Source organism: Lacerta agilis, chromosome 9 (genome assembly GCF_009819535.1).
Source record: "Lacerta agilis isolate rLacAgi1 chromosome 9, rLacAgi1.pri, whole genome shotgun sequence".
Taxonomy (NCBI): Eukaryota; Metazoa; Chordata; class Lepidosauria; order Squamata; family Lacertidae; genus Lacerta; species Lacerta agilis.
Window position 1 is genome coordinate 9,693,632 of NC_046320.1, and position 26,547 is coordinate 9,720,178.

The window sequence follows — 26,547 nt, forward strand, 5'->3', positions numbered from 1 at the left end:
TTACCAATGAGTAGACAAAGATTTATTTTTGTAATCACAGTGAGGTAGTAAGCAGATTATAATATATGACATAAGGTTTTGTTCTGCTGGAACTATGTGAACTTTTTGTTCTGGCAATATTCTTGAGCGTTAAGTGTTGAAACAGCAGTGGGAAACCACTGTGTTTCACGGCAGTCATGAATGATATACAGTTGCTTTATCAGTGTGATGTCCCTTTCAGAAATTGGACTTAAAGAAAAAAGTTAATGAAAATGGTTTGGGAGACTGTTTTGCCAGAAAGGCAGTTCTAGGGAGCAGTGCTTGCAGTTGATCAAAGGAAAAAGGAAGGATTGTGAGCTTTTGCTATGTTTCCACTCCCAAAGTATAAGAATGTAGGAAGCCCAAAAAACAATTAAAAACAGGTGGCCGCTGTATGACTTTTAGCAAGTCGAATAGAATTGGCGGTGCAGATTAAAGAGCCACTCACAACGCGCTGATTGGAATTCCGCAGACTAGCTCAATGCCCTGGTAATGGAGAAAGGATGAATGCACCTGTTTTTACCAACATGCAGAGCTTTCACTTTAAGAACCCTTACTCTAGTAAAATTAAATCTATGATCTAGAGAGAACTGGACATAGTGTGATCTTCTAGTAAAGACAGCATTTGCTGTAATAGGGATTTGACTTCAAAGCCACTGCAGAAACTAGGAAAAACCACTTAACCTTTATTTCTGGATGAAATCAAAAGTTGTTGAAACCAAACAGAAGCAGCTTTTGGCTACAATAGGAAGTGAAAACTTGCTTATTCTCTATCTTTTGGCAGAGGCTGTAAAAGCTACTAGCCCATGCTTGTGTACCTAAGAGAATAAAGTACAGACTCCATGTTATAAAAAGCTTATCTGCCTGCTTGCCTTGGGAGGATTTGTAATGACTTCTGATGATCAGGACTGTGGCTAGTTACAGTCCTGCTATAATGAACGCTAAATCAACCGCATAGATCAGCAAAATGGTAGAACAGTTAGCAAAATATAGAGCACATGTCCAGGGCATTCCTCTTTAATAGGGCTCTCAGGTTTGTAAAGTTATATTGCATACGATTCATATACTGCTTAGTACCATATTTTCTGCCAGTTCTACACTTCTATAGAAGCATGTTATTTTATAGACAAGAACCTGCTGCTGAAAGGATAGGAAAGGAATGAGGCAGCTTGTCCCAGGCAGCAAGTCTCAGGATAACAAATAATCACTCATTGATTTTATTATAACATTACCACAAGGAATGCATTGACCTCAGGCTGCCTTCTGATCCCAAAAACCCATCTCTGCAGCCATCCCGACACCAAAATATGAAGATGTGGTGTTTCATGTGAGCAACAGACCTTCCATTGAGCCCCATGGTTCACATATTATGGTAAAAAGAGGAGCTATCCTTGAGCAAGCTACCCACATCTGCCTAGAGTCAAATTAAAATGAACAATGTTGCATGGCATAGTACAGATTAGCGTATCAAACAAGATGGGGAAAATCCCTTGTTTCTTTTGGATTGCAACATACATCATAAAAATTTAAAGTGCAGTTTGTAAACCTCACATAGTAGGAAGTCTTGGAAGGTTGAAGCGGAGTTTTTATATACGTATATAAAAATTACTAAAATCATCTATGACTGTACAGTTTTTCACTTCAATGACAAAAGTTCCAGTATTATAAAAATAGAGATTATAAAACAGATTCTGGATTGAAATGTCCCAGCTACAATGCTATTGAAAAAAATGTCTTCATTATGAGAAAATATTCAGCATGATTCAGTCAGAGTTAAGTACTTTTTAGTCCGGTTGATCTCAAAAGGAAATATTTGAGGACATGATTACCTGTCCCATTGATATCAAAAGGAAAAGCACTTAACTTTGGCTCCATTGTGTCCCATTTCCCCCCGCTTTTTGTTTTAATTCATGCTGGTTTACAGCTCACATGGGAAGAGCCCTTCTGTGACAATTGAAACCTATACCCTAGGCTTCTTGAGAGGCGGATCCTGCAAGCTAAACTTTGGTATGTCACATGAAGAAGCAAACGGAATCCTTTTTGCCGACACCTTCTTCCCAATTGTCTCAATCTGAAGGGAACAAAACATTGGGAGGTTAAGTCAGACAAAGTATACCATCGCTAGTGTTCCCAAAATGATGTTAGGACCCAAAATGTGATTTCACAAGTGCCTTCTGAAGTCATACGGTCCTCTTGGGCCAGTTCAGGCATAAACTTCCCACCCCCTACATTTCTAATGTGCTAAGACTGAGAACATGCCTAGGTTTGTGTGTTTCCACCAGGTTCTGATCAGTGCATATAGAAGGCAGCACTCCAGCCAGGAGATCCTTTGTTTTTAAAATGTAGGAATTCCCTTATCTTGAATGTTGCTAGTGCTATAGAAAGGTTTCAATATCTAGAGTTCAGGGACATCTTTCCTTCAGATATCTGTACCAGAATATTCCACAATTATGTACCTTCTATGCCAGATAAATGTTGCAAAGACAGGGAGGATGTATGCATGCCTTAGGCTGGTTCTCAGTCTCACTAGGTGTATTAAGATCCTTACAATGGTATAATGAGGGCACTAAAGACAATTTACTCCTGTCCCCCACCCAAAATCAAGACGATGCACATCAGATCGACCTACGTAATGCAGACAATGGTTCACCCCAAATCAAGCAGGCACACTTGAGACAGGAAAATGAGCTCCAGATTGTGCTTTTATATTGTAAAGCACATGTAATCCTTGGATGAAGGGCGGTATAGAAATTTAACACCTAAGATAATAAATGATAAATAACCTGGGTTTCTAGCCAATTTGATCTGGACGCAAACCTTTTCATTATTCTGAATGGGCTGGTCAGCCACCTCCTTGGTGTGAGTACAAAGCTTTCTGCTGAATCATCCTTTATTTTTTCTGCAGTTGCTTGCCAGGCTGGTTTTCTCTCCCCCCCCCCCCCCCGTTTACAGTAACTCAGAATATTGGCAACTTTTAGGACGAAAGCATCCACGTTCATGGTAAGGTAAAGGTAAAGGACCCTTAGACAGTTAAGTCCAGTCAAAGGTGACTATAGGATTGCAGCACTCATCTTGCTTTTGGACTGAGGGAGCCGGCGTTTGTCCACAGACTGCTTTCTGGGTCATGTGGCCAGCATGACTAAACCACTTCTGGCGCAACAGGACACCATGACAGAAGTCAGAGCGCACAGAAACGCCATTTACCTTCCCGCCGCAGTGATACCTATTTATCTACTTGCACTGGCATGCTTTCGAACTGCTAGATTGGCAGGAACTGGGACAGAGCAACGAGAGCTCACCCTGTCGCAGGGATTCAAACTGCCAACTGGTGACTGGGAGTGGCCGCCGGGACCACATAACACCGGTCCTGAGAGATCTGCATTGGCTCCCAGTACGTTTCCGAGCACAATTCAAAGTGTTGGTGCTGACCTTTAAAGCCCTAAACGGCCTCGGTCCTGTATACCTGAAGGAGCGTCTCCACCCCCATCATTCAGCCCGGACACTGAGATCCAGCGCCGAGGGCCTTTTGTCGGTTCCCTCACTGCGAGAAGCAAAACTACAGGGAACCAGGCAGAGGGCCTTCTCGGTAGTGGCGCCCGCCCTGTGGAACGCCCTCCCATCACAGGTCAGGGAAATAAACAACTACCTGACATTCAGAAAAAACCTGAAGGCAGCCATTTTTAGGGAAGTTTTTAATGTTTGATATTTTTGTATTTGATTTCTGTTGGAAGCCGCCCAGAGTGGCTGGGGAAATCCAGCCAGATGGGCGGGGTACAAATAATAAATATTATTATTATTATTATTCCGATTGGCAAGCTCAAGAGGCTCAGTGGTTTAGACCAAGTAACTTAGCTACATCCAGGGATGACTCAAGGTTTGTGCAAAGGTATCGCCTCAGATAAAAGTCATGCACTGCTGCTGAAGACTCTGGCATGGCCCACAGGGCTACCACAGTATGCAGCCTAAGGTTTGTATTGCCCAAGACACTGTCCACCAACATCCTACAAACCAGTACCTGCCTGGAACAACATGGGTAATCATTTCTATGTTCTGACTTATATGGCTTCAAGTTACAAGAAAGGAGATTCCAAACAAACATCAGGAATAATTTTCTGATGGTAAGAACTGTTCCGACAGGGGATGGACTCCCTTGGAAGGTGGTGGACTCTCCTTCATTGGAGGTTGGATGGACATCTGTCATGGATGTTTTAGTGGAGATTCCCGGATTGCAGGGGGTTAGTCTAGATGACCCCCAGGGTCCCTTCCAACTGTATGGTTCTATAAAGCCTAGAAAATATGCAGCACTCTCAGTACACTCAGATTAATACCAAAAGAGGCCATGATAGTGTATGGATTGTATAAATCCTTGCTCTGCTTCCCTCTAAAACCATGCAAGGATTTTAATGTGAATTAATGGATGGGCAAAAGGAAAACTTACCTGGAAGCCAATGCCCTGCAATTCATTATGAAGGTCATCAAGGACTCTTCTGCCATCAAAGATGAACGCTGGCTTCAACATCTTTTTGTGAATTCGCTCGTAATCCAGCTCCTATATATATATAAAAACCAACAACCCAGAGACTGTTTCAGGGATGGCAGTTGCTAGCCCTGGTTCTTCTGAATGTTGCTAAAAGGCACTCTGTTTACCTTAAACATATCCCACTCGGTGCAGATAACTAGGGCATGGGCTCCATCACAGGCTTCATATGGGTCTTTGCTAATGGTGACCAGTCGAGACACTGTAAGGAGCAGGGAGGGAGAGAAACAGCAGGACTGTGAATTGATTTCAATGAGAGATTTGTGGCACCATTTTATGCTACAGATTTGCCGTCACAGGGTCTATGTTGCTGGCAAAAACAAACACGTGTAAGCCACTCAGGGAGGCTTTTTCTGGCTGAAGGAGTGGATAAAAATGTTTTAAATCAAGGCCAGATATACCGCTGCTGTAAGGGATCCCTGGACAGTTAATTCCAGTAAAATTTGACTATGGGGTGTGGTGCTCATCTCGCTGCTGTGATGGATAGGCTTCAGATTCACAAATGGAACATGCTGACAACCATTCCAAAGGCTGGTCTTGAACTCTTGGCCCAGAAGGGCTGTGTGTGATTTCTGAAGGCATCCTGGCCAGGAAACTATGTGGGTGTTGGGTGGTGATTCTCCCCCCCCTTTGGGCTTGAAAGCAAAGGTGGTAAAGGCATAGGAGGAGCTCCACACCCCTGCCTGGAGGGCAGCCTGGGGACTGGAAGCAGTTGAGCTGTTGGTTGCTGATGGAATGGAGGCATCGCGGTACGATCCTATGTGATGCTTATGTGTTGATGCTGGCATGTGTGTGTATCAGTTGTGACAAATTCATAACCCCCACCCAATGTGTGGGCAGTATCTGGATATTGGCAGTAGGACAGTCCCCGACAGGTGGGAACTGGAAGTTTCCAGGGACACTGGGGACATGCCTGTTGTTTCCCCGCCATGTGCATTTTCTAGTTGTGCATTTTGCCCCTCCTTTTCCAGGCTGAGCACACACTGGTGATGGCAGCTGTCCCACAAGTTCAGCAGCACTGTCTTTCTAGTCGTAGTACAGTGACAACCTAGGATTATTCTGCCGAGCAATTAGAAAGTATAAAGGACTTTGGGCAATAGCATGCAATCTCTACTATTATACTTCAGTATGCAGTTATAGTCAGGACTCTGTGTACTCTGTACTGATAAATCAGTAACTAAAGCTCAGCACTGAGGATGGCTGAATTTTGGCTGCAGCACATCTCAAGTACTGAAAATCTTACTCGGCAACTCCTCTGACACCCAGCATTTCATCAGGCATTTCCCATACACTATCAAGCACAACCGTATAGTGATGAGGGCTAGAAACTTGCTTTAAAGCTCAATTAAAACGAGATTCTCTGGACGCCACAGGACATATTATGAACTGCCCCAACCCCCCTTTCCACAGATACACAGCCTACCTACAACTTTAATTACAGCCTAACAAATCAGCCCGCTTGCCTTTTATGGTTATCAATGGGAGGCCTGTTCCGTTTGAGCATTTCAGTTGTTGGCAGTAAGGAACAGGAGTTTTCCAGTTTATGCCTCAGTCCTGCAAAACTACCTCTTGCAAGAGACACATCGGTGTTCTTCACTTCTGACTTTTAAATGGCTTTGCTCCAAAATGTCCTGCACTAGATGGAAGGAGGAACATGCTCTAGCTTTTGCTACTGTTTTTAAGGGTTTCCCACTGTTAACTGGGAAACACTGGCCTGCAAGCGCTCCAGTTGGAAAACAGCCTTTACCGAAGGTGTCATGGACTTTGAAGAAGTACAAACTCAGGGCGAAAAGGAGAAATATGCTAAGAGGAAGGCATGCTTGGCAAACCCTCACTGTGATCAACTCCTACCTGGAAACCTATGTCCCCACTGTGGAAGGACGTGTGGATCCAGAATTGGCCTCCAGTCACTTATGGACTCACTTTTAAAACTGTGTTTATGGAAGACAATCTTACTCAGCTATGAGTGACTGCCAAAGAAGAAGAGTAGTAGCTTGTTTTTATTGTACAGTCAAGCCTGTACCCTCAGAGCTGGAGGAGCTTGTAAAAAGCAAGCCTCACTCACCTTGATCATCCTCAGATACACCTGGATGAGAAAGATCTAGAATGATTTGTTCCTTTAGCACTTTAGGGTCGTAGATATGAAGTTTCGCTCCTTCATCCATTAAATACTTGCTGATGTAGATGCTGGAGGATTCTCTACAGATAAAAAAACAACCAACCAACAACTTTTTACTGAGAAGGCTTCATGAGAAAGTTGCATTCGGAAACTACAAGCTGCAATGTGATTTTTGTGGAATGCAAGTGGGCAGGAGGTAGTTGTGTCCTACAGGATCTTAACTTACTAAGGAGTAAGTCCCCTTGAACACAGTGAAACTTTATTTCCAAGTAAACAGACAAAGGCTAGCACTATAAATCTAGCATCTGAAGCCTCCCGGAAATCAAATCATTTGAATGATCATCATGATCGGACAAACCTGGGGAAACAGTGTCCTTTGTTGTTATAGTCTTATCTTGCAAGAGCAAGTCTTGTATTGTAAGGTTTTGCTACTAGCAAAACCAAAGGAATAAACAAGGAATAGAAACAAAAAAACAGCAACAAATTCAGCAGCTTTTCCCACCTTGCCACAACATTTTCCCAAGCTTGCCATTCTGCACTGTAAAGGTCTCAAAAAAAAAAAAAAGCCGTATTTTCTTCTTAAAATCTGTGGTTAACAGAGTTTTTGTCAATTCAAACTGTAAAATCAGGGAATTACTGCTGAGTCATGGCCCTGGCTTGCTTGGTTAATCCTTTCCAAAGCCTTAAACAGAGAAGGGCCACTGCAGGCCAAAGGTAACTAGAACAGAAGTTATCAGATGGCAAACTAGCTGCAGATTATACAGAAACTATATTATATTAGAGCCAATGTCTCCAGAACATTAACAAAACAACTCTGGTTCGCCTTTATCCTCTCTCCCTCCTCTGTGTCTCCCTCTCTCTGTCTCATAATATTCAACTGTCTTAACATGAGCTTTAATTAAACCCCACTTTTAACTTGCGCCAAATCTGATCTTCCACTGTCACCTGATTAAATGACAAAAATCTGTTTTCCACTGCATTACAACTGGATACACAGTTAAACTTCCACTGGATGGTTCATTGCCCCATCAGACTGGTTTTTGATCTTTTGTAGCACTAAAACTCAATCAAGCTGCACTACTAAGCAACTGGATGAACATCTGTCTACACAGCCAGCTTTAAATGTGCATTGAACTCACCACAAGCCAAGAGCAATTGCTGGGCAGATAAATCAGAGCCCCAAATAAGCTAAGCTCGGGTAAATAACAAAGTTCCATCAATTTAACAGGTCAGGGGGAAATTATCTATCCTATCAGATATATTGTTATCCAATTACCTGGCTTGTATCATGAACTCAAAACCAGGAAAGCTACCCTTTTTTCACTAGAAACTGGTGTCTGCCACAAAATTCCCATTCTTAGCTATCACAGCCTTCTTTTTTCATGTTATAACAAGGAAGTTTCTAGTCCTCATAGAGTCCTGTAGATGACATTTCGAACCCATAAAGATAGCACCTACGAAGACCAGAATGCAAAAAGCACTTTCACAGGCACCCAGGGCTTGGACATACCTAGTGGGATTTTTTAATCTTGTTATTTTCTTTAAAAAGCAACCCAGCTCCGTGCCATAGCACAAATTACTTCTAAAAGTCACACTGGTTTCAAAAGCAGTTTGCACAAGTGTTTGCAGGAGTGGGCTACTGTTTAAGACAAGTCCTCGGGCACAAGGAACTAGTTGTGCAGTTCTTGGAATTCTGGCCAGAAAAAAAACCCTCCCTAATAGGGCAGAGTTTCCACCTTGCATCAGAACCTCTCCACATTTTTGGGAATCTCTATGCAACATATCCCTCTGGGTTACTGGGATGATTGCTGGGTGGGCCAGAGAGGCTGGAGACTGCCCAGGGGGCATGGGTAAGTGACTGCAAGAAAATCCCAAAGGCAAATGGGTCACAGGAGATCAATGGATCTGTGAGAATTTAGCATTGGTTTCCTGCAAATTGCCCCCTTTAGGGAGAAACTCAGATTCAGAGAAACCCATGTCTCAAGGCACAAGCTTGTTGCAACCTGTGCCAACTGCACAACTCTCCCTAGAGTCAAAAGTGGGGGCCAGTAGATGGGAAGAAAGAGGGGAATTCCCTGACTCAACCAACAAAGGGTCATGGTCAGCGTCAGGGGGAGAACGTTGGTGAGCACAACTCTCTCTCCTTGGGACATGGGACATTGGAGCATTCCAGGTAACTGCCATTCCCCATTGTGGCACGGTCCCACATGCCCCATCCAATGTTTTCAGAACTGGTAGAGGAGTTCCCCAACATGCAAGGCTTTCCCCACCAGTGAATCAGTGGGAGAAGCAGAGGCTCATACAGCATATTCCTTTACCTGTGGAATTCTCCTCTCCATAAGCTACATCGCTGCTTGGAAAAGAGATTTTAAAGTTCACGCAACTGAGAATGCCCATAGGTTATGCAGCAAGACTGTTAAAGAGACCTCATTCAAAAACAAGAGCCTTTGGAATGGAAAGATGAGCTATACAGTGGTACCTCGGGTTACCAACACCTCAGGTTACAAACACTTTGGGTTACAGACTCCGCTAACCCAGAAGTAGTACCTTGGGTTAAGAACTTTGCCCCAGGATGACAACAGAAATTGCGCAGCAGTGGCAGGCCCCATTAGCTAAAGTGGTACCTCAGGTTAAAAACTGTTTCAGGTTAAGAATGGACCTCTGGAACGAATTAAGTTCGTAACCAGAGGTACCACTGTAGTGCTTCAGTAGTAAACAAGTTATTGAGGTTGTATGCAACAGTGTTGCTCCACTGGGGGGGGGGGGGAAGACTTCTGTCAGCAGAATGGAAAGCAGCTGTCTCCGGCAGTTTCCCCTCCTTCCAACAGCCCGCTGAGCACACCCACTCACCCAAATCTTCCTCAAGGGCTTCCTTCCACAGCAAATTTAGGGAATGTGCTGAAAACAGCTCCCCTCTTCACTCTGCTGATGGAAGCTTTATATCAGTGCAACACCTTAGGGTACAATATTTGGCATTTATTTTGGGAACAGTGTCCTGTTTTCCTCTGAACGCAAGTTGGGTCTGTTTTGGCTCATGGCATGAAGCAGCTCAGAGAACAGGTAACTTTTACAACTGTGGCTTGAGCTCACTTTGTGTTACCTTGTGTCTCCGGTGTCTTTCTTGAATGCAAATCCCAAAATAGCAATCTTCTTGTCGGTGACAGTGTTAAATAAGCTGTCAATGATCCGAGAAGCAAATCTTCTCCTCTGATAGTCATTCATATCGATCACCTGCAATTGAAATAGATGCAGAGAGCCATATCAATGGTAATGCAATGTTAGTAAGTAGTAATTTCCATGATTTTGCGCTTGATAAAAGGAGTGTGCAGGATCTCAAATATCAAAGGATAAAGAAAATGCATGCAGATCAATTACATGTACACGTGTGCTTCTTTTGCATTAATGTACATATTCTTCCTAGTCTTATTTGGTCTAAAATGGATATTTTAAAGTATCTATTAGCCAGGAGCAATATTACGGCAGCAAAGCAGCTATTTGGGCAAAGGATTTGATCACAGAAAGTCATGATGGGGATCCAGGGAGCAGAAATGCCCACCTAACACCCACTCTTCATCCCTCAGCATTTTCAAATGTTTCTCTACAACATGGCTTAGAAGCATGAGGCTGGATCTAGTCTTCAGTTAGTTGCACTTATGTCCTACAGATTTGAATGGGAGCAGTTAAATCATGACTAAACTGTGCCGCTGATTTCAATGTGACTTAAGTTCAGCTAATAGTCTGGATCCAACCCATGCTCTTAAAAATAAATAAATGAAAAGGCCAATGTGGCTAGTTAATTTCTGAACCCAGTATGAGAAAAAGCCGATCTTGTGATTATTTCAAGCCTGCAGGACCTTTGTTTGTAGAGGTCTGCTTCCTCCTCAGTCCCAGTGCCAGAGGCCCATTCCACACCAAGAGGTCAAATTTCCTGGGGCCCTAGCTTTCTCCTCCCTACCAATTTCTGCAAGTGGGAAAAAAACGGATCACTAGTGGTCTATGTCCTGCCCTCTGGGCACTCTGACTTTCAGGAAGAATCAGAACTAGGCACATTTTTGCGAGATCGATTTCCGGGACCACTTTTGTAGTTGGGTGTGGCAGACTGCTTAGGCTGTCAGCTTCACCCTAAGCAACTGCTGGTGCAGATTCTGTTGTATACTGGCTTCTCCTTCTCCATGCTAACCCTGAACTTTGTATCTCTGGATTTTCACTTTATAAAACCCATTGCCAAACCCACAAATTCTCTACGGGCACTCCAGCTACTTGCTTCCCCTGGGTAGTCTTCTTGCTGCCTAAAAGACTTGTCCAACATGCCCAAAGTGCTCATCCAGGTTTATCTACATCAGTCCTTACTGTGCAATGCCCTGTTGGCTTCTATAGGACTTATTTCCAAGCAATGTCTTTGATGTAAGACTGTCACTCAATCCCAAAGCTATATAAATGAATGAAAATGTCGCTATATTTGAAAGCAGTTTTTCTTCCCAATTGGGATTCAAAAGTGATTAATAATTTGGTCTGAAAAGCAGCAAAAGGGGTATTAACAAAAGTATCAGTGGTGTGAAAATAGATGCTATTCTCAGTTCTAACAAAACACTTGCTAACAAGGTAGGAGAATAATTATATTAAGAGATTTAATTTCCACTGCATACATTCTTACCTGTTGCCAGTAACGAGCGACTTCTGACAAGTTCAGAGCCTCACAGAGATAAACCAAATTCAGAACATCTTTTTGAAAACAGCTCCCACCAAATCCTGTATGGGGGAGGAGGAACCTCATTACTCCACCTGTATGATTTCTCTTTGTGCACTCTGATGCTAAGTACATTTGATAAAATGCACACCCCTAAAGAGTTCAATGGAGCTTATTCCCAGGTGTTTGCAGCCTTAAAAACACATGATGGGTACCTTTATATCCAGCGACAGCTAACAAAAAAACTTATTTGTTTCAGGATCAATGCTGATGAGTTTTAAGAGCCTTCCAAATAAATGAATATGATTAAGAAGTTTCTCTCCTGAGAACATTCTATGTCCTGTTAAAATAAGCAGGATTCTGTAGCTAGAGTCCAAAAAAAGAGTAACAGATTTGGAAAACATCAAAAAAAATTGGCAACTGTTATTGAAAAAAATCTGGGTTGAAGATCAGACTTAAGAATGCCACAAAACTCATGTTTAGAAAGGCCTGTTGTCTAAACACCGTATTGCCAAAAGGCAACACCAAGACAGAAAGAGAGAGAGAGTGAGAGAGAGAGAGCGCACATTTACCAACACTGGCTTTCAGAAATTTATTTCCAATCCTTTGGTCCATTCCAATGGCTCTTGCAACTTCTTCAACATCTGCACCTGTTGCCTCGCAAAGAGCACTTATGGAGTTGATGCTGCTGATTCTCTGGGCGAGGAAAGCATTAGCTGCCTGGAGATCAAAAAGAAACAAGAAAACAATCTCAGAATGTTACTTTCTGCCGAAATGAATGGCAGACAACAGATTAAATATGACAATACATCTATTATGGGAACGGAATGTTAGAAAGTGGGTCCTAGAAAATCCATATATCTTTGTTAGCAAAGCTACTTATTATATTACATCTATGTTAGGACATAGCTACTTTATAGGAGCATAATGACTTCTTATCAGAGCCACAGTCCCCCACACAATTCCCCAATGCCAGAGGCACATATGTCTTATCACGTTACCTGATAGTGTAACTTGGCACTGGACAAGAAAATAGTATCCTGAGATACTGATTGCCAAGTTTACTTCTAAAGCCATGAAAGCCAGCGACAGGCCCCTTGTTTGAGATCTCTTCCTTTATAAACACACCTGGTGTTGGATTTAATTTGCTTTTCTAATAGGCACTGTCTATCCCCACCAAAATGAAATAGGGCTTGTTGCAAAATTCTTCTGATGAAGGCTGGTAATTTGTGCTCAATCAGCAAAATCAACTTTAAGGTACAGTCAAACCTTGGTTGTCGAACGTAATCCGTTCTGGAAGACGGTTCGATTTCTGAAATGTTCTACAACTGCAAACTGAAAGTGGAAGCCTCAAAACGGAAGCCGTGTAGCACGTTTGGCTGAAAATCATTTGAAAACCGGAGCAGTTACTTCCGGGTTTTTGGCATTCAGGTGCCGAAACATTCCAAAATGGAACCGAGGTTTGACTGTATATAGCAGTGGGATTTTCCCAAGCCAAGGCAGCAGTTTCAAGGCTTATTCACATGGGCAGCTCTGCTACTACTGAGGACCTGAGTAGGCCTAGGGAATCTCTGGATGCTACTGACTTAGCTTCCCTGATCTGACCAGTGGGCTACACAGCCTTGGATAAAGCAGCTGAGGACTTGGGATTAACATACTAAAGACAATCACACCATGTAAATATTGCCCAGATGCCTTTGTATGACGCCTTGGGAGTATGAATCAGTGGTGCTGTTCTAAAGCCTTTTTGTAGAAACAGACAGACGAAACCTGCTTCTTCTCTGATATTTTGTAACAGTGCTTTTCAGAGGCTAACGAAATACCAAAGATCTAACGCTGCTAAGCCGATACTTCATACTTTCTCTACTTTGTTGATGTCAGAATTTCAAAGGATACCAACCAGTTTGGAAAGTTCAGATGACCAAGTGTTGGTTGTAAGGATTTTCTCTTTGGGCACCCACTGCTCATAGACAGCACACAGAGCGCGAACTGCTTTCTGACCCTCAGGCGTCTCATCTCCACCAATCAGCACACGGTCTGGATTCTTCAAGTCTTTGATTGCTGTGCCCTCAGCAAGGAATTCTGGGTTAGACAGAACCTGCACACAAAGACCAAAGACTGATCTGAATCACAGAATGATAAAGTTGGAAGGGACACCTCTAGGGGTATCTAGTCCAACCCCAAATGCATTAAAAGAGAGAGATCAAAATGCACTCAATTCAAAATAGTTATTTTACCTGCAAATTTAAGTCAGGTTTCGTGTTGGCATCAAATATACGACGAATGCTCTCTGCAGCACGGACAGGGACGGTGCTTTTCTCAGTCACAATTTTGTATCCATTTGAGTTCTGCACAATCCGTCTCGCACATGCCTCAATGTATTTCAGATCTGCTGCCCGACCTTTTCCCATGCCATAGGTCTTTGTTGGGGTATTAACCTTGTTGCAGGTATAAGCAAAGGACATTTATTTAGGAGGTTGAAAAAACGTTGATATCCCCTTTCATATTAATGTTTCATGTCATTGTCATATTAATGTAAAATTCTCATTCAACTTTGGCTAACTTAAGGAAACCACATTTCCATGAAAGTCCAGGTGTTAAAATAGGTACTACAGTGGTATATTTGCCTTCAAGCCTACAATCTCAATTGGTGTTTGAGGAATAATATCAGGCAGGGATTCAGCCTGAGTATATTTATTAAGCTGCAATCAAAGGAGGAATTTTCAGGGATTCCACCAGAGGCCTCTTCAGCACAGCTCAATGCAGATTGTGTGGCAAAGCCAAATGCCTACAAGAGCTTTGATATCAGACTAGCTCTCTCACCTGCTCAACTTAAGGACTCTGCTGTTCTTTTTTTTCCTCTTGAAACAGACCACCTCTCCAAAAGAAACACAGAAACACATATAGTCACACAGCTTGCATGAATCCTAATTTATTGAATGAAGAAAACCCTTTCCAAGTTTGGGGAGTGGTGGGAGGTTACACAGAAAAAGTAGTTTAAAATAGTTTAAAACAGGCCTTGGTACAACTTGCATCCTCTTTATGTGAATGGCTACATCCATGAAAAAGAACTGCCTATATAATTCCTTCTAACATAGAGAGATTTCTGTTCCATTTGTTCATCCAGCTGCTGGCTGGCACAGGGAATGAAAGAGCTAGCAGAGCCATCTATCACAACACAGCTACTAAAGAAGCATCCCTAAGCTCATGCCCAATTTATGAAAAGGCCATTCATGGCATCTCTTCAACTTTAGTGCTCTGAAATCTTTATTCTGGAGGCAAAATTGCTTTTTTGCTTCTCCATGCCCTTTGACCCGTCTTCTCTAAACTAGGAAAAGGAGTGCATTTCAGCAGCTGAATCGTCTGAATCCCAACACACAAAAGAATTGTGAACATTGATTTGCAATTTAGAACATACTGTTAACAAGATCAGATCTGCACTTCATTTTTCAAAGTCCAGTCGGGGGTGTTCTCTCCTCACCCCCAACACTTTTTATGGGATGGGCTATGACTCAGTGATGGAGTACAGTACATGTTTTCCACACCAAAAGTCCCAGATTTAATCCTTTATATTTTCAGGTAAGGCTAGGAAGAACTCCCATCTGAAAGCAAAATTATTCTACCATTTAAATCTGCAGGCACCACACAAAATGGTCAGTGTTGCTACTATGTATATGTGGAACTCTCAAAAAAGGGCAGAAAGGTTTTTGTATATCTGTGCAAACCACTCCCCCCCCCAACATAAACCAGCCAGCTGAGAGTAGCTTATTGAGACAGACAGAGAAAGAGACTCTGTTTTCTCCCACTTCCCAAAATTCCTGAGCCTAGCATTATTCAAGGGGGAAAGTAATTACTTACAGAAATAAACACAAGATCAGCATCTCTGATGGCATCATCAATGCTGGTAGAAAAAAAGAGATTCTTTCCTCTGCAGGATTCTACCACTTCTTTTAGCCCTGGCTGGAAAAATATCGGCAAGTTATTTAAGGGTTAAAATGTGCTTTATACCTGAACAAGCAGCATGCATTCCCCATAAGAGAACCCCAACTCCTTTGATTGAGATACAGTGGTACCTCTAGTTGTGGACTTAATTCATTTTGGGGTGCTGTTCTCAACCTGAAAAGTCCGCAACTAGAGCCCCTCTTCTGCGCATGTGTGCGGCGCCATTGAGCGCTTCTGTGTGTGCGTAAAGCGCGATCACTTCTGTGCATGCGCGAAGCACACAGATCGCTTCTGTGCATGCGACGAACCCAGAAGTAAACACTTCCGGGTTTGCCACGTTCGTAAGCTGAAAGTCTGTAACAAGAGCGGAACGCAACACGAGGTATGACTATTTTGTTCTAATGCGTAGCTTGTGATCCAGGAATCATGGTTCAAAATAAACTCTAGTTTGGTAAAGAAGCCCATTTCAGAACTATGGTGTGAAGTTGTCTTGTTTTCCAATTAACTGGATTTCTGGACTACAGATAAAAATGTCAAGAATCAGGGAAAGCAAAACTGAATCCTGGGCTCATTGTTCCTCCCAGCCTTTGTGGGAGGAGGAGAGGCGACTGTTTAAGCCAGAGGCTCTGACGGGCTTGCAGAAATTTGTACATGCAACCCTAAAACATGGTTTAGTATTAAGTGCGAACCCAACTGAATTGAAATTGAACGCAATTTTAGCCTTGCGATGCCCCTAAATAATGTACAATATGCAAATTAAAGTACAAAACTAGCTACAATGTTTGTAGATGGAAAAAAAACCCAACAATAAAATCATCTGATAATGAGCTGGTCCTCCAGCTGTTAAAAATGATGGTCCCCAAAAACCTACCCATTATTTTTGTAAATGGCTGACATTTAAAATTAAGAAGTAAGTAAAGAAATTGGAGTTCTTGATTGAAGCTCACATGAAAATGGTACAAGGGCAGGAACTCAGGCCACAGAAGTAAAATAATACTGGATGGTAGTTCAAATGATACAATTGTTTCAAATAATCTCTTCTGCAGTTGGATTTATTTATAGAAGTTTATACGTCAGATGAAGTATATACACCAGGACAGGGCCCTGTTTCGAAAATTCTTCTTCAGCAGATAATCTTAGAGTCAACATGTACTGGTAGAAATTAAGAGGCATAGCAATTATGCTATATAAAATAGAATTCTGTGTAGTAAATTTATTCCTAATACTTTTACTAACATATCACAAATTTGTCTCATGTGCAAGACACAGTCTCTCTATCAGGGGTTCCATCTAGAGGAGGCATAACAGATAATGGATAAGACTTTGAACTTCTTGAAGGCTACAAATGTGGCTAACATGTGTGAGTCTATTGAGACAGCTCCATTAGGAGAATCTCATAATACAGATATGTTCCTGATCTTTCTGCACAGCTAACTCTTCAATCTTGACTTTACTTGCCAATCTTCTTTCTGCAAAAAAGCCATTCCTCAATGCATCCATAGTTATTCCATGTCTTAAAGAAGTACACTTTTTTTCTTTTTTTGCCCAAGTCATACCAACATTAACGGATATCTAGTTTTTTTTAGCCAATAAGGAATACTAGATTGTATCCAACTTAGTTCTATTAATTTTACAGGAACTACTCAGCTGCAACCCTAAAGCACCACACAGATACCTGATTTTTACAAGGTTTGTATAAAGGACCTCAAATAGTAATTCTAAACATTCTTTTTACTGTTACTTATTGACATTTGCAATCTCCACACTTCAGCACAATAAATCATCAGTGCAAGTAGTTTGGCTTAAAAAAACATTTTGCAACTGAAGGCATTAGGTGACATATATTTCAAAGTGGATAACAAGAGCATTAATAGTTTTCACTGCCTAAAGCCTGAAACTGGTCAAACTTGATCCTAGAAGAACCTCCTCTCCCACTCTTTTTAAAAAATGTTTAAATGTTTAATTATGTTTTTATATATGTTGGAAGCTGTCCAGGGTGGCTGGGCGGGGTATAAATAATAAAATTATTCTTATTTAATAGGACATCCCTGTTTTCATCAGATAAATTTTGGAGGGTATGGTTTTATTTTCACAATAATCCTATGAGGTAGATTAACCTGAAGATAGTAACCAATCTAGCATTACCCAGTGAGATTTCCAAGTGGGCAATTATTTCTGGCTGGGTAATTATTTTAATTCAGATTTCCCCTTGTTCAAATCCAACACCTTTGCCTGATATTTTTCTTCCTCAGCTGTAAATAGACAGGGATTATAAGCAATGGTGGACTGTGGGCTCTCAAATTTCACCAGCGCCCTGTGCAACGCTAAAATTCACCCCCTGCTTTTCATGAGCCACACTGGTCAGGCTACCCTAAAACTGCCTCTGTAATAAGCTCACCTAAGACTCTTGAGGTTCCCTGTCATGCAATAGCTATTTGACAGTCAGGAACTTTAGAGCTTGAACTAGGAAAGTCAGGGAATGAGCAAGACCTGCACATGCCTTCTTCAGGCATAGAAAGGAATATGAATGTGCAACGTCAGCTATTGTGATTGGCAAACAGTATGAAGACTATGGATTGGTCAGGCCTGGTGGAAGTGTCCTTGCCTGATCATCAGGTCAGATCCGAAAACAGATAGCGGGGATCTGGATCTGAATTTGGGAGCAGGCTGGAGCAGCAATTACCCAATTCATTTCTGGAACATTTTTAATGCACCTTTTCTAAGCAATCAGCACAGGTGTGCTTTTTCTATGACAACACTGGCTACACTTTAGAAGGGTTAAAGTTCACTTTTCAACTTATCATGCAAAGTAGTGTTTTCACCTACCAGTATAGGTGAAAGAAGCGTACCCAGTTCCCACTGATCCATCTCAGTATATATACTTTATACTCTGGATTAAAATTTAACTCATCCAGAGAAACAGGGTTTTAACAAAGGCCACTTGCCATTATTTACCCTTGATGCAACCTGAACTATAAACTCCAGCAGCTGCTTTAAGAGTGACATATTCAGGCCATAGGGCTGCCATAGGTCTGGTTTTTCCCGGGATTTCAAAGGTGGCGCTTTGTCCTGGATCTTAGGCATGTTTTTTGTAAAAAGAAGCTGAACAATGCCAAGAGTTGCCTTTAAAAAGATCAACAAACTTTGATGGCAACCCTATCAGATCATATATTCAAAAAATAAGAAACCACTTTAAATCTCAATAATTTTAAGGATCTCAGAATTCTAAGTGCCCCATCCCTTTTTGAAGACTGACTAAAAATAACATGGCATCTAGTGTAATTCTGTGCCACAATTTGCGGCAATTTTCTAAACAGAAACAATAATTCCATGTTCTATTGAAAAATATGGCTGTGCTTTTGCCAGTGTACCCTAAAACAGCATTAACCACTGCTCTGATGTCAGTGGCAAACACAGGCATGTTTCCCATTAATAAACCATTTGTGAGGTAGATAAAATTGAATCACCGCTCTACAGTCAGAAAGAATGTGCTGACTCTTCACAGAATTGTGCAATTCCTGGATGTGCAATGCATGTTCATTTTAAATAACCAAATAGCAAACCCAGGCCCTAATCAGCAAAAGAATATTTCGTAAAATGTTATGTTTTTAGGGAAGCCTGAAAATAACCAGATCTAATGCCCTGCCCTGAAGCAGAATCCTGTAAACTTGATCAACTTCCAGCCATTAACATTCAAATTAATTATGTGCCTCATGGAGTGAAAAGCATTGAGTGTCTCTTGTTCCTTCTACAAACAAACGTGGCTACTTTTCTCACTCGGGTAAGCTAAGCCACATCAAGGAACTCAACGCTTTCAATGACGTGGATGTGTTATATGACTCTTACACATAAAAAAGAGGCCAGAGTTTTTCCTTTGAATTCCAGGTCTGCTCCCACACCAACAGTTTCAATTATGTTTTCTTCCTGCTAGTTGTGCAACTAAAAGAGAGCAGTCCACACTACATCCTGTGAAATGTTGCTGGTAGCGCAAAGTTAAGCACCTCTTTAAAGGGGCACAAATGATTTCAAGCTCTTAGGAGTGTTGCATTTGACTCACTGCTTAGCCATTGTCCAAGCCCTCCTCTTTTGCTATTATATTATTATTAAATTCCCCTTCCATCATGAAGTTCACTAAGTGGCCTTGGGTCAGCCACTATTGCTCCGTTCTACTCAGTTCACTTGACTGTTGTGAAGGTAAAATGGGATGTCCCTGTCTTTTGCCACCCTGAAACCACATAACCGCCACCAAGACCATATAACACCGGTCTTGAAAGACCTACACTGGCTCCCAGTACGTTTCTGAGCACAATTCAAAGTGTTGGTGCTGACCTTTAAAGCCCTAAACGGCCTCAGTACAGTATACCTGAAGGAGCGTCTCCACCCCCATCATTCTGCCCGGACACTGAGGTCCAGCACCGAGGGCCTTCTGGCAGTTCCCTCGCTGCAAGAAGCCAAGTTACACGGAACCAGGCAGAGGGCCTTCTCGGTAGTGGCACCTGCCCTGTGGAACGCCCTCCCACCAGATGTCAAAGAGAAAAATAACTACCAGACTTTTAGAAGACATCTGAAGGCAGCCCTGTTTAGGGAAGCTTTTAATGTTTAATAGACTACTGTATTTTAATATACTGTTGGAAGCTGCCCAGAGTGGCTGGGGAAACCCAGCCAGATGGGCGGGGTATAAATAATAAATAAATTAATTATATTATATTATTATTATTATTAACTCCTTGGAGGAAGAGTGGGATACACATCCTAGTAATTTCTTTTTTTAGCTTTTAAGCGTCGCAAGATTTTAATTGATTGTATTGATATGGGGCTATCTGTTTAGCTCCATTCCATTGTGGGTTATGTTTCCCTTTTTTCCTTCAAAGTTCCTTCAGAGGTTTTTTTAATTCTGTACAAATATATCTTTTTCTGACTGATGGTCGAATTAAAGAATGGATGTATGTACACATGCTAATAATGACAATGCAGTAGTATTAAAAAATAGCGGTAGCCCCCCCCCCAAAAAAGTAAAGGAAGCACACATTTTTGGAGGCATCTAACAATGAGATACAGCCCAGAAGAGATATGTGACATGACAAGTATAGTAAGATAAGCATGGAAAACTGCATTATTAAAATTCAGTTACCTCATAAATTGGAAGCGTATCGGAATTCCATGCATTGATTCTAGCTTCATTGACATCAACAACAGTGACCTTAATTTTCGGACACATATGTGCAATGACAGAACACGTTGGTCCACCTACATAACCAGCACCAATGCAGCAGATTTTCTTAATTTCAAACATGATTGTTCTGGTGAGAAAGAAGAAAAAAAATGGGAAATGTGCAGTTTAAAACTACTGTGAACGCTAAAACCCAGTCACATTCTTATATTACGGACAAATTCAAAAAGGAACATTTTCGGATACTTAAGTGCTCCTACTTATTCACAGTAAATACGGCATAAAACATTTTCCGTCTCCATTTGAAGCGTTTTAAAGCCCGGCTTACGCCAACTCAGCAAGACACTTAACAACATCTGTGAATCATTATGAAGACAGCAACATTTTTCTAGCAAGACCAAGTGAAAACACAAGTGTCTCCGCTGTAGAAAAGCGTTAAACAGCTTCACAAGCAAGTAATTGTGGGGGCTACCTCACCCACATAGCTCACAAATGCTGCTTCTCCACCCTGCAACTGTAAGAGCACTGTATGTTTTCCTGTTGGGGAAATCAAGTCTTGCACTATGGCAGCTACAGAGTTCCGTGCAATCTTTTTTCTTATGGTAGACTAGGAGTATGAAGGTGCCCAAGCTGTCATAAAACTGTCCCTTATCCAGCCAGGGAAACAGGACAACACTATGATGATTGCCCATGTGGTCCTTAGTCAGTATTCTGATGGGGCTGAATGCACCACTCGTCTCTGACACAGTGGTCCTTGCAAATGCTGTTTTTCCCTTTAAAAGTGGGGTATCACAATCATGCCAACTGACCCTGCCTCTCTGACACGCCCAACATTCATGTGTTGGTCATTACATTTCTATTCTTGCCTTTGTGCAAGGTGTGTAGGCTCCGAATTTGTGCAATCCAAACCTACGCACAGGTAGGCATCTATCCAAAGTGCTGAGAGGCCCCTCTGGCACAATATCAACACTCTTCCCTCCCCCAGAATCCCAACGTCTCTCCTGGACACAATCACTGAGCAAAAGAGTTTTCAGAATTAAGAGAGATCTGGCAGGCATATAACTGGTAGGAGGAAAAGAGAGGCACAAATGAGGTTGTGTCTCTTGCTAACCAAGTTTCTTTAAAAAATAAATAAATCTGCAGCCTGTTAGATGAGAACCAGCCTTTGCAAAGAGCTACAGTATGGTACATTGCAAGGCCTCCTCCCCTAGATAAACATTGTAGGCTTCTCCAGCAGCTAGAGTGAAGGGCCTATATTCACAGAAAAATTCAAAAGCTGCATTGTAGCCATAAAATAGGATTACCAGCTGATGCTCCCAAGAGGCCTTGCTGAAGGATGACTGAGTTACAAACCTTGCAAGGGGAATGTCAGAAGAACTCCAGGCAGGTTTACATGGGCAGCTCAAGACAAGAGAATGGAGAAAGGGTCTGAATATTACAGTAGCATTCAGCCCCTTTCTCAAGAAATGATATTAGCAACGGGTTATTGTTGCTCTTATGGCATAAGGAGAGAAATAAAAAGAGCTAGTGTGGTTGAGTGTCAGACTACTACCCAAGAGATCAGGGTTCAAATCCTCATAGCCATGAAGTTCACTGGGTGACACGCCTCTCAGCCTAACCTACCTCACAAGAGTGTTGAGGGGATTAAATGAAGATGGGGGAACCATGTACCCCGTTGAACTTCTTGGGGGGGGAAAGGCGGGATATAAATGCAATAAATAAAATAACAGAACAGAACAGAATCTCAGGCATCGTATTAAGCACTGTGTGGATGCAGGCAAATTGACATAGGAAAGATACTGAGTTTTGTTAAGGAAAATAGAAGTAAAAGTTTTTAAGGTCAACAGTTATTAATGTTATTAGCTACTGGCAAACACACAAGCCTCTCTGAAATAGGATCTTTTCCCTTGCCAGCAGAGGAAAATGAATCATTAAACTTGAATGGAATGAGGAAAGGGGTCTGTTGTGCAAGAGACACTCAACCGAATATGTGAGGATTTCAGGAACTGGTTTGCCTTCTGCTTGCTTGTGGTTTAGCCTCTCAGAAGCTGCCCCAAACCGTTCAAATTACGTTTCTGTTTTCCTTCTGCAGGCAATTTGCTTTGGGGCTGGCTTGATTGGCTTTCTCTCCCAGCTTCCAGACTGTGTCTATCACAGTTTTGCCTAGGCAGAAGTTACAAGTCAAGCTAGATGCATCTTTCATTAAAACCAAGAGGCTTTTCGCGACTGCTGGCTAAACATTTGGTTTAGCATATCTACCCCAATGAAATTCCATCAGCTCTAGTTTTCTTCCTGCAGACCACTTCAACTCCTTTTCATGCAAGATAGGGATTACTATCCTCTTCTAGATCATGACTGCTAGTCATGATGGCCATGTACTACCTCAAGGATCAGAGGCAAGATGCCTCTGAATACCATTACAGTGGTACCTTGGTTCCCAAATGGCTTGGCTCCCAAACAAATTGACTCTGGAACTGTTGGGTTTTAAATTATACCTGAGCCGGTCTGATGTCAGTACTGTCTGTTTAAGAAACAGAAGATACAGGTGCCGGTGTTTTGTTCTTAATTGGCTAAAGCATGGGCGTTACTCTGTGTATATAAGGCTCTGTTGCAAAGCGTTTAGTGCTCCTAGCTTTGGAGAATGTTGGAGGCTGGGAGTATGGAAGTGAGAGGTTTTTTTTTTGATAAAGTGTATTTGTATTTAGTTTAACAGAGCCTCTGGAAGAAGGCTAGAAACTAACAGAGTTCTTATTTTGTTCACGTAAATTAAACTCTAGTTTAGAAAAGCCTTTTTTCTTTACTCCTACTGCCTGCTTTAGCCAAGTCAGTTTCTCTGTTGCGTTTAATGTTTAACTCTGCTGGAAGCGTACTTTAATGGGGTACTGTTAACTGGGGTGTAAGTTCTTCTTTTGCACCTTGGAAGCTGAACATCCTTTTTGGCTGTTGGCATTGTTTCCAGGGCCAATCAGAAGCCACGCCTTGGTTTGCGAACGTTTTGGAAGTCGAACGGACTTCCAGAACAGATTGAGTTCAGGAGCCAAGGTACCACTGTACTGTGAATCAGAAGTGGGGGGACGGCTGCTGCACTCAGGTCTTTCAGGCTTTCCATGGACATCTGGTCATTCACTGTGAGAACAGAATGCTGGTCTTAACATTTGATCCAGCTCTTCTTATATTATGTTCTCATGCTGATCAAATTATTAATGCTACCAGGAGGTGTGTGTGCACGCGTATATATATATATATATATACATATATATATACTGTATGCATGCTAGCATATGTTCCAGCGACTCATTGAAAACATGTCAGTGAAAAGAACAATCTTCTATCTTTTTTACCTCTGTATCTGATCATGAGAATTCAACTTCAAAAGTATGGAATGCCCATGTTAACAATGATGGCTAATATTTTATGGATCTAATAACATTTGTATAACTATTCCAAGAGTTGTCTAGCTGTAATCCTTATAGCAATCTCAATATAAGTCTATTATTCCCTATATTGCAAGGGAGGCTGAGCCCAACTAGTGAACTCTATATAACAAAAGAACATGGGTAGAGCAATCCTATACCAATTATAGGGACAAAATATATCACTGCTATGCTAGTGGAACTGCTGCTCTCTCAGTCCAAAATCCCTCAATGCTGCCAAAAGCCAGCAGGCACATCCTAGTGCCCCTCTCTGGGAAGGGCATTCTATAGGTCGGGTGCCACCACTGAGAAGCCCCTGTCTGGATATTGGGGGGGGGGGGTTACCTGGAGGAAGGCAGACTATCTGAACATAAAGGGCAGTATGATATGGAGGCAGATGGCCTTTCAGGTACCAGAGGGAGATCAGTCCCAAACCGCATTCCTCAGTCTGAAGGTAACACTGGCGCCAATATTCTGGGCCCAGAAATAGTCCAAGAGCCACTATAATTATTTAAGCATTTGCTACAATATGAACTTGAGTTAGTAAGAGTGCTGGATTCGAGAAACCTGGCTTCAAATGCTTGCCTAGTCAAAGTCCACCAGGTCAGTCACTCTCAGTCAAATTCGCTTAACAGGATAGCTTTAACACAACTTCCATGTACTGTACAGTTCTGAGCAGCTTTGAGAAAAGGTGGGATACATATGTAAGTAAATATTTATAGTAAGAGCAATTCAGTAATGAGTATAGTAAAATGGGATGTGTTGTTAATAATTAGTAATGGCAACATATAAATTGCCTCCCGATTGACTTCCAGAAGATGAAATCTGCATACAGAGAAGTATTAAGTGGGTGTAGTAGTTATTCCAGATCAATTTATACAGATCACACTGGTGGAGTGATCTCTGTGCAAAATAAATTCTTGAATACTTCTAAAGAGTAGCCCCATTTTTAACAAGCCCCCAAAACGGACTCACTAGATCTATATGCAAACATCAGAAAGGAGAAAATGAGATCATTTCAGAGCAATTCTGAAATAACTGCTTTCAGAAGAACTGAAGTCTCAAGTTATTTGGAGTCTTAAATTCCTGCGTGTGTACGTGTAGGGATACTACACACCGATAGAGGAAGCAGCATTGCAAAGCGGTTGGGGGGAAACCCCCCACAAGAGTCATTCAAACGCCCTGACAAAGGCAGCCTTAGTCTTCTTCTGAAAAGGGAGTATCTCTGGTATGCCTTAGATTAAACAGCAAGCTCCCAGGGAAAGCCATTAAATTTAACATCAACGAAAGGCGAAATATACGTATACGGAAACCCAAGGCAATACACACACTTAAACCTCCTGCAAAATCAAACAATCCCTTTGTCCGGTAAGAAAAAAAGGCTTTGGTGAAAGGGTTTCATCCTGTGCAAGGGAGGGAAGCAACCCCGGAAAAGAGAGGGTGGGGAAGAGGAGGAAGTCCGCAAACAATTTAAAGAGGGAGGGGAATACGTACAGAGATCCGCGGTCCCGGTGCCTTGGATGGGCAGGAGGCGAAAGAGGCTGTGCCGCAGCTGAACGGAGCACGAGCGGATGCAGCCAGGCAGGGATCGAGCAGGCAAGTGGATCCCAGGCGTCGGCGCCGCCCCGCTTTTAAAGAGCCGCTTTTCTCTACCCCTCCCCCCCGAGGGCAGCGGCGGATCCCCCCCCTTTCCCTCCCGGGCAGTGGGAGGAAAAAGTGGGGCCCGGGGGCGGGAGGATGGCGAAGATATGGCCGGGAGGAGCGAAAAAGGAAGGCGGCGATCGGGAGATCTCGCGCCGCGGAGGAGCCAACGAAGAATCCGCCGGCATATTCGGAAGTTTGCAGGATGGATGGATGAATGAAAGCGGGTTACTGTACTAGGAATACAGTACTGGGATGGTTGGAAAAGAGCGAGAGAGCTGGAAGAAATCCGCAGGGGGCTGAGAGCGGCGGGGCGAAGGATCCCTGGATCTCGGAGGGAGGAAAAGCAGAAGCCTATGCAAGGGATCGAGGACGAAAGGAGGAGGCAGTGAGGGGAAATGAGATTTATTTTTGGAGCCTGGAGGTATTTGGAGGCGGCCAAGGCGAGCAGATCCTACCGGAGAGAAGAGGCGGGGATATTTATGGGGAAGCATAAAATGCGGGTGGGAATAGCTTGGGAGAGCGAGGTGTCTGTCCTCAAGGATCTTGAGAGGACGAGCGGGGTCTCTTATTCTGCCTCTCGCTTCTGCCTCCTTCCTCCGGCGAAAGTGCTGTTATTTTATTATTATTGTTATTATTAAAATTAAAACCCCGCCCATTTGGCTAGGTTTCCCCAGTCACTTTGGCCCGAGGCCCCCAAGCCGGCCTCTACCTTCTTCCCCAGCGAGGAGGCCCAAGAAAACGCCGCTGCCCGGGGCCTAGTCGCCTCTGGCTTCCCGCGCCATGGGAAGCGGACTGGGTGAGGCGGCAGGCAGGGCTTCGGCCTAGCTGCTGCTTCTGCCCCGGAGCTCGGCCTCAAATCCCCACTGCACACCCAGGCGAGCGCCCTGAAGCGGCGGCGACTACGAAAAGCGCTTACGCGGCCCTTCTTCCCTACCCCGCCGCGGAACTTTCCTCCCAGCCGCCTCAGCGACGTGGCTTTTCCCGGGCCTGTCCAGGGTTACCTCACGCGCTCTCCGT

At 42.8% G+C, this 26,547-nt stretch overlaps 1 protein-coding gene across 2 annotated transcripts; it reads right to left on the bottom strand.

The window, feature by feature from the left end:
• On the bottom strand, positions 1-26,547 carry UGDH (UDP-glucose 6-dehydrogenase). 2 transcript variants are annotated; one of them, XM_033159770.1, is made up of 12 exons: positions 26,532-26,547; positions 20,435-20,603; positions 15,220-15,321; positions 13,599-13,799; positions 13,262-13,459; positions 11,934-12,081; positions 11,329-11,423; positions 9,775-9,905; positions 6,621-6,754; positions 4,666-4,757; positions 4,457-4,567; positions 1-2,089 (listed from the first exon to the last, which is right to left on the bottom strand). In XM_033159770.1, the coding sequence occupies exons 2-12, from the start codon at positions 20,594-20,596 to the stop codon at positions 1,979-1,981; spliced, it is 1,485 nt and encodes a 494-aa protein (XP_033015661.1). In that variant the 5' UTR covers positions 20,597-20,603; positions 26,532-26,547; the 3' UTR covers positions 1-1,978. The 2 variants fall into 2 exon arrangements, with proteins under 2 accessions (XP_033015661.1, XP_033015660.1); XM_033159769.1 differs by lacking the exon at positions 26,532-26,547 and adding an exon at positions 25,381-25,482.

What these genes read in the sequence shown, in the direction of transcription:
- UGDH (XM_033159770.1), bottom strand. Translation starts at nt 20,596, where the DNA reads ATGTTTGAAATTAAGAAAATCTGCTGCATTGGTGCTGGTTATGTAGGT. An exon ending in TGTATCTGAGGATGATCAAG is followed by an intron (nt 4,758 to 6,620) that starts GTGAGTGAGGCT and finishes TGCTCCTTACAG; the next exon opens with TGTCTCGACTGGTCACCATT. An exon ending in CCGAGTGGGATATGTTTAAG is followed by an intron (nt 4,568 to 4,665) that starts GTAAACAGAGTG and finishes ATATATATATAG; the next exon opens with GAGCTGGATTACGAGCGAAT.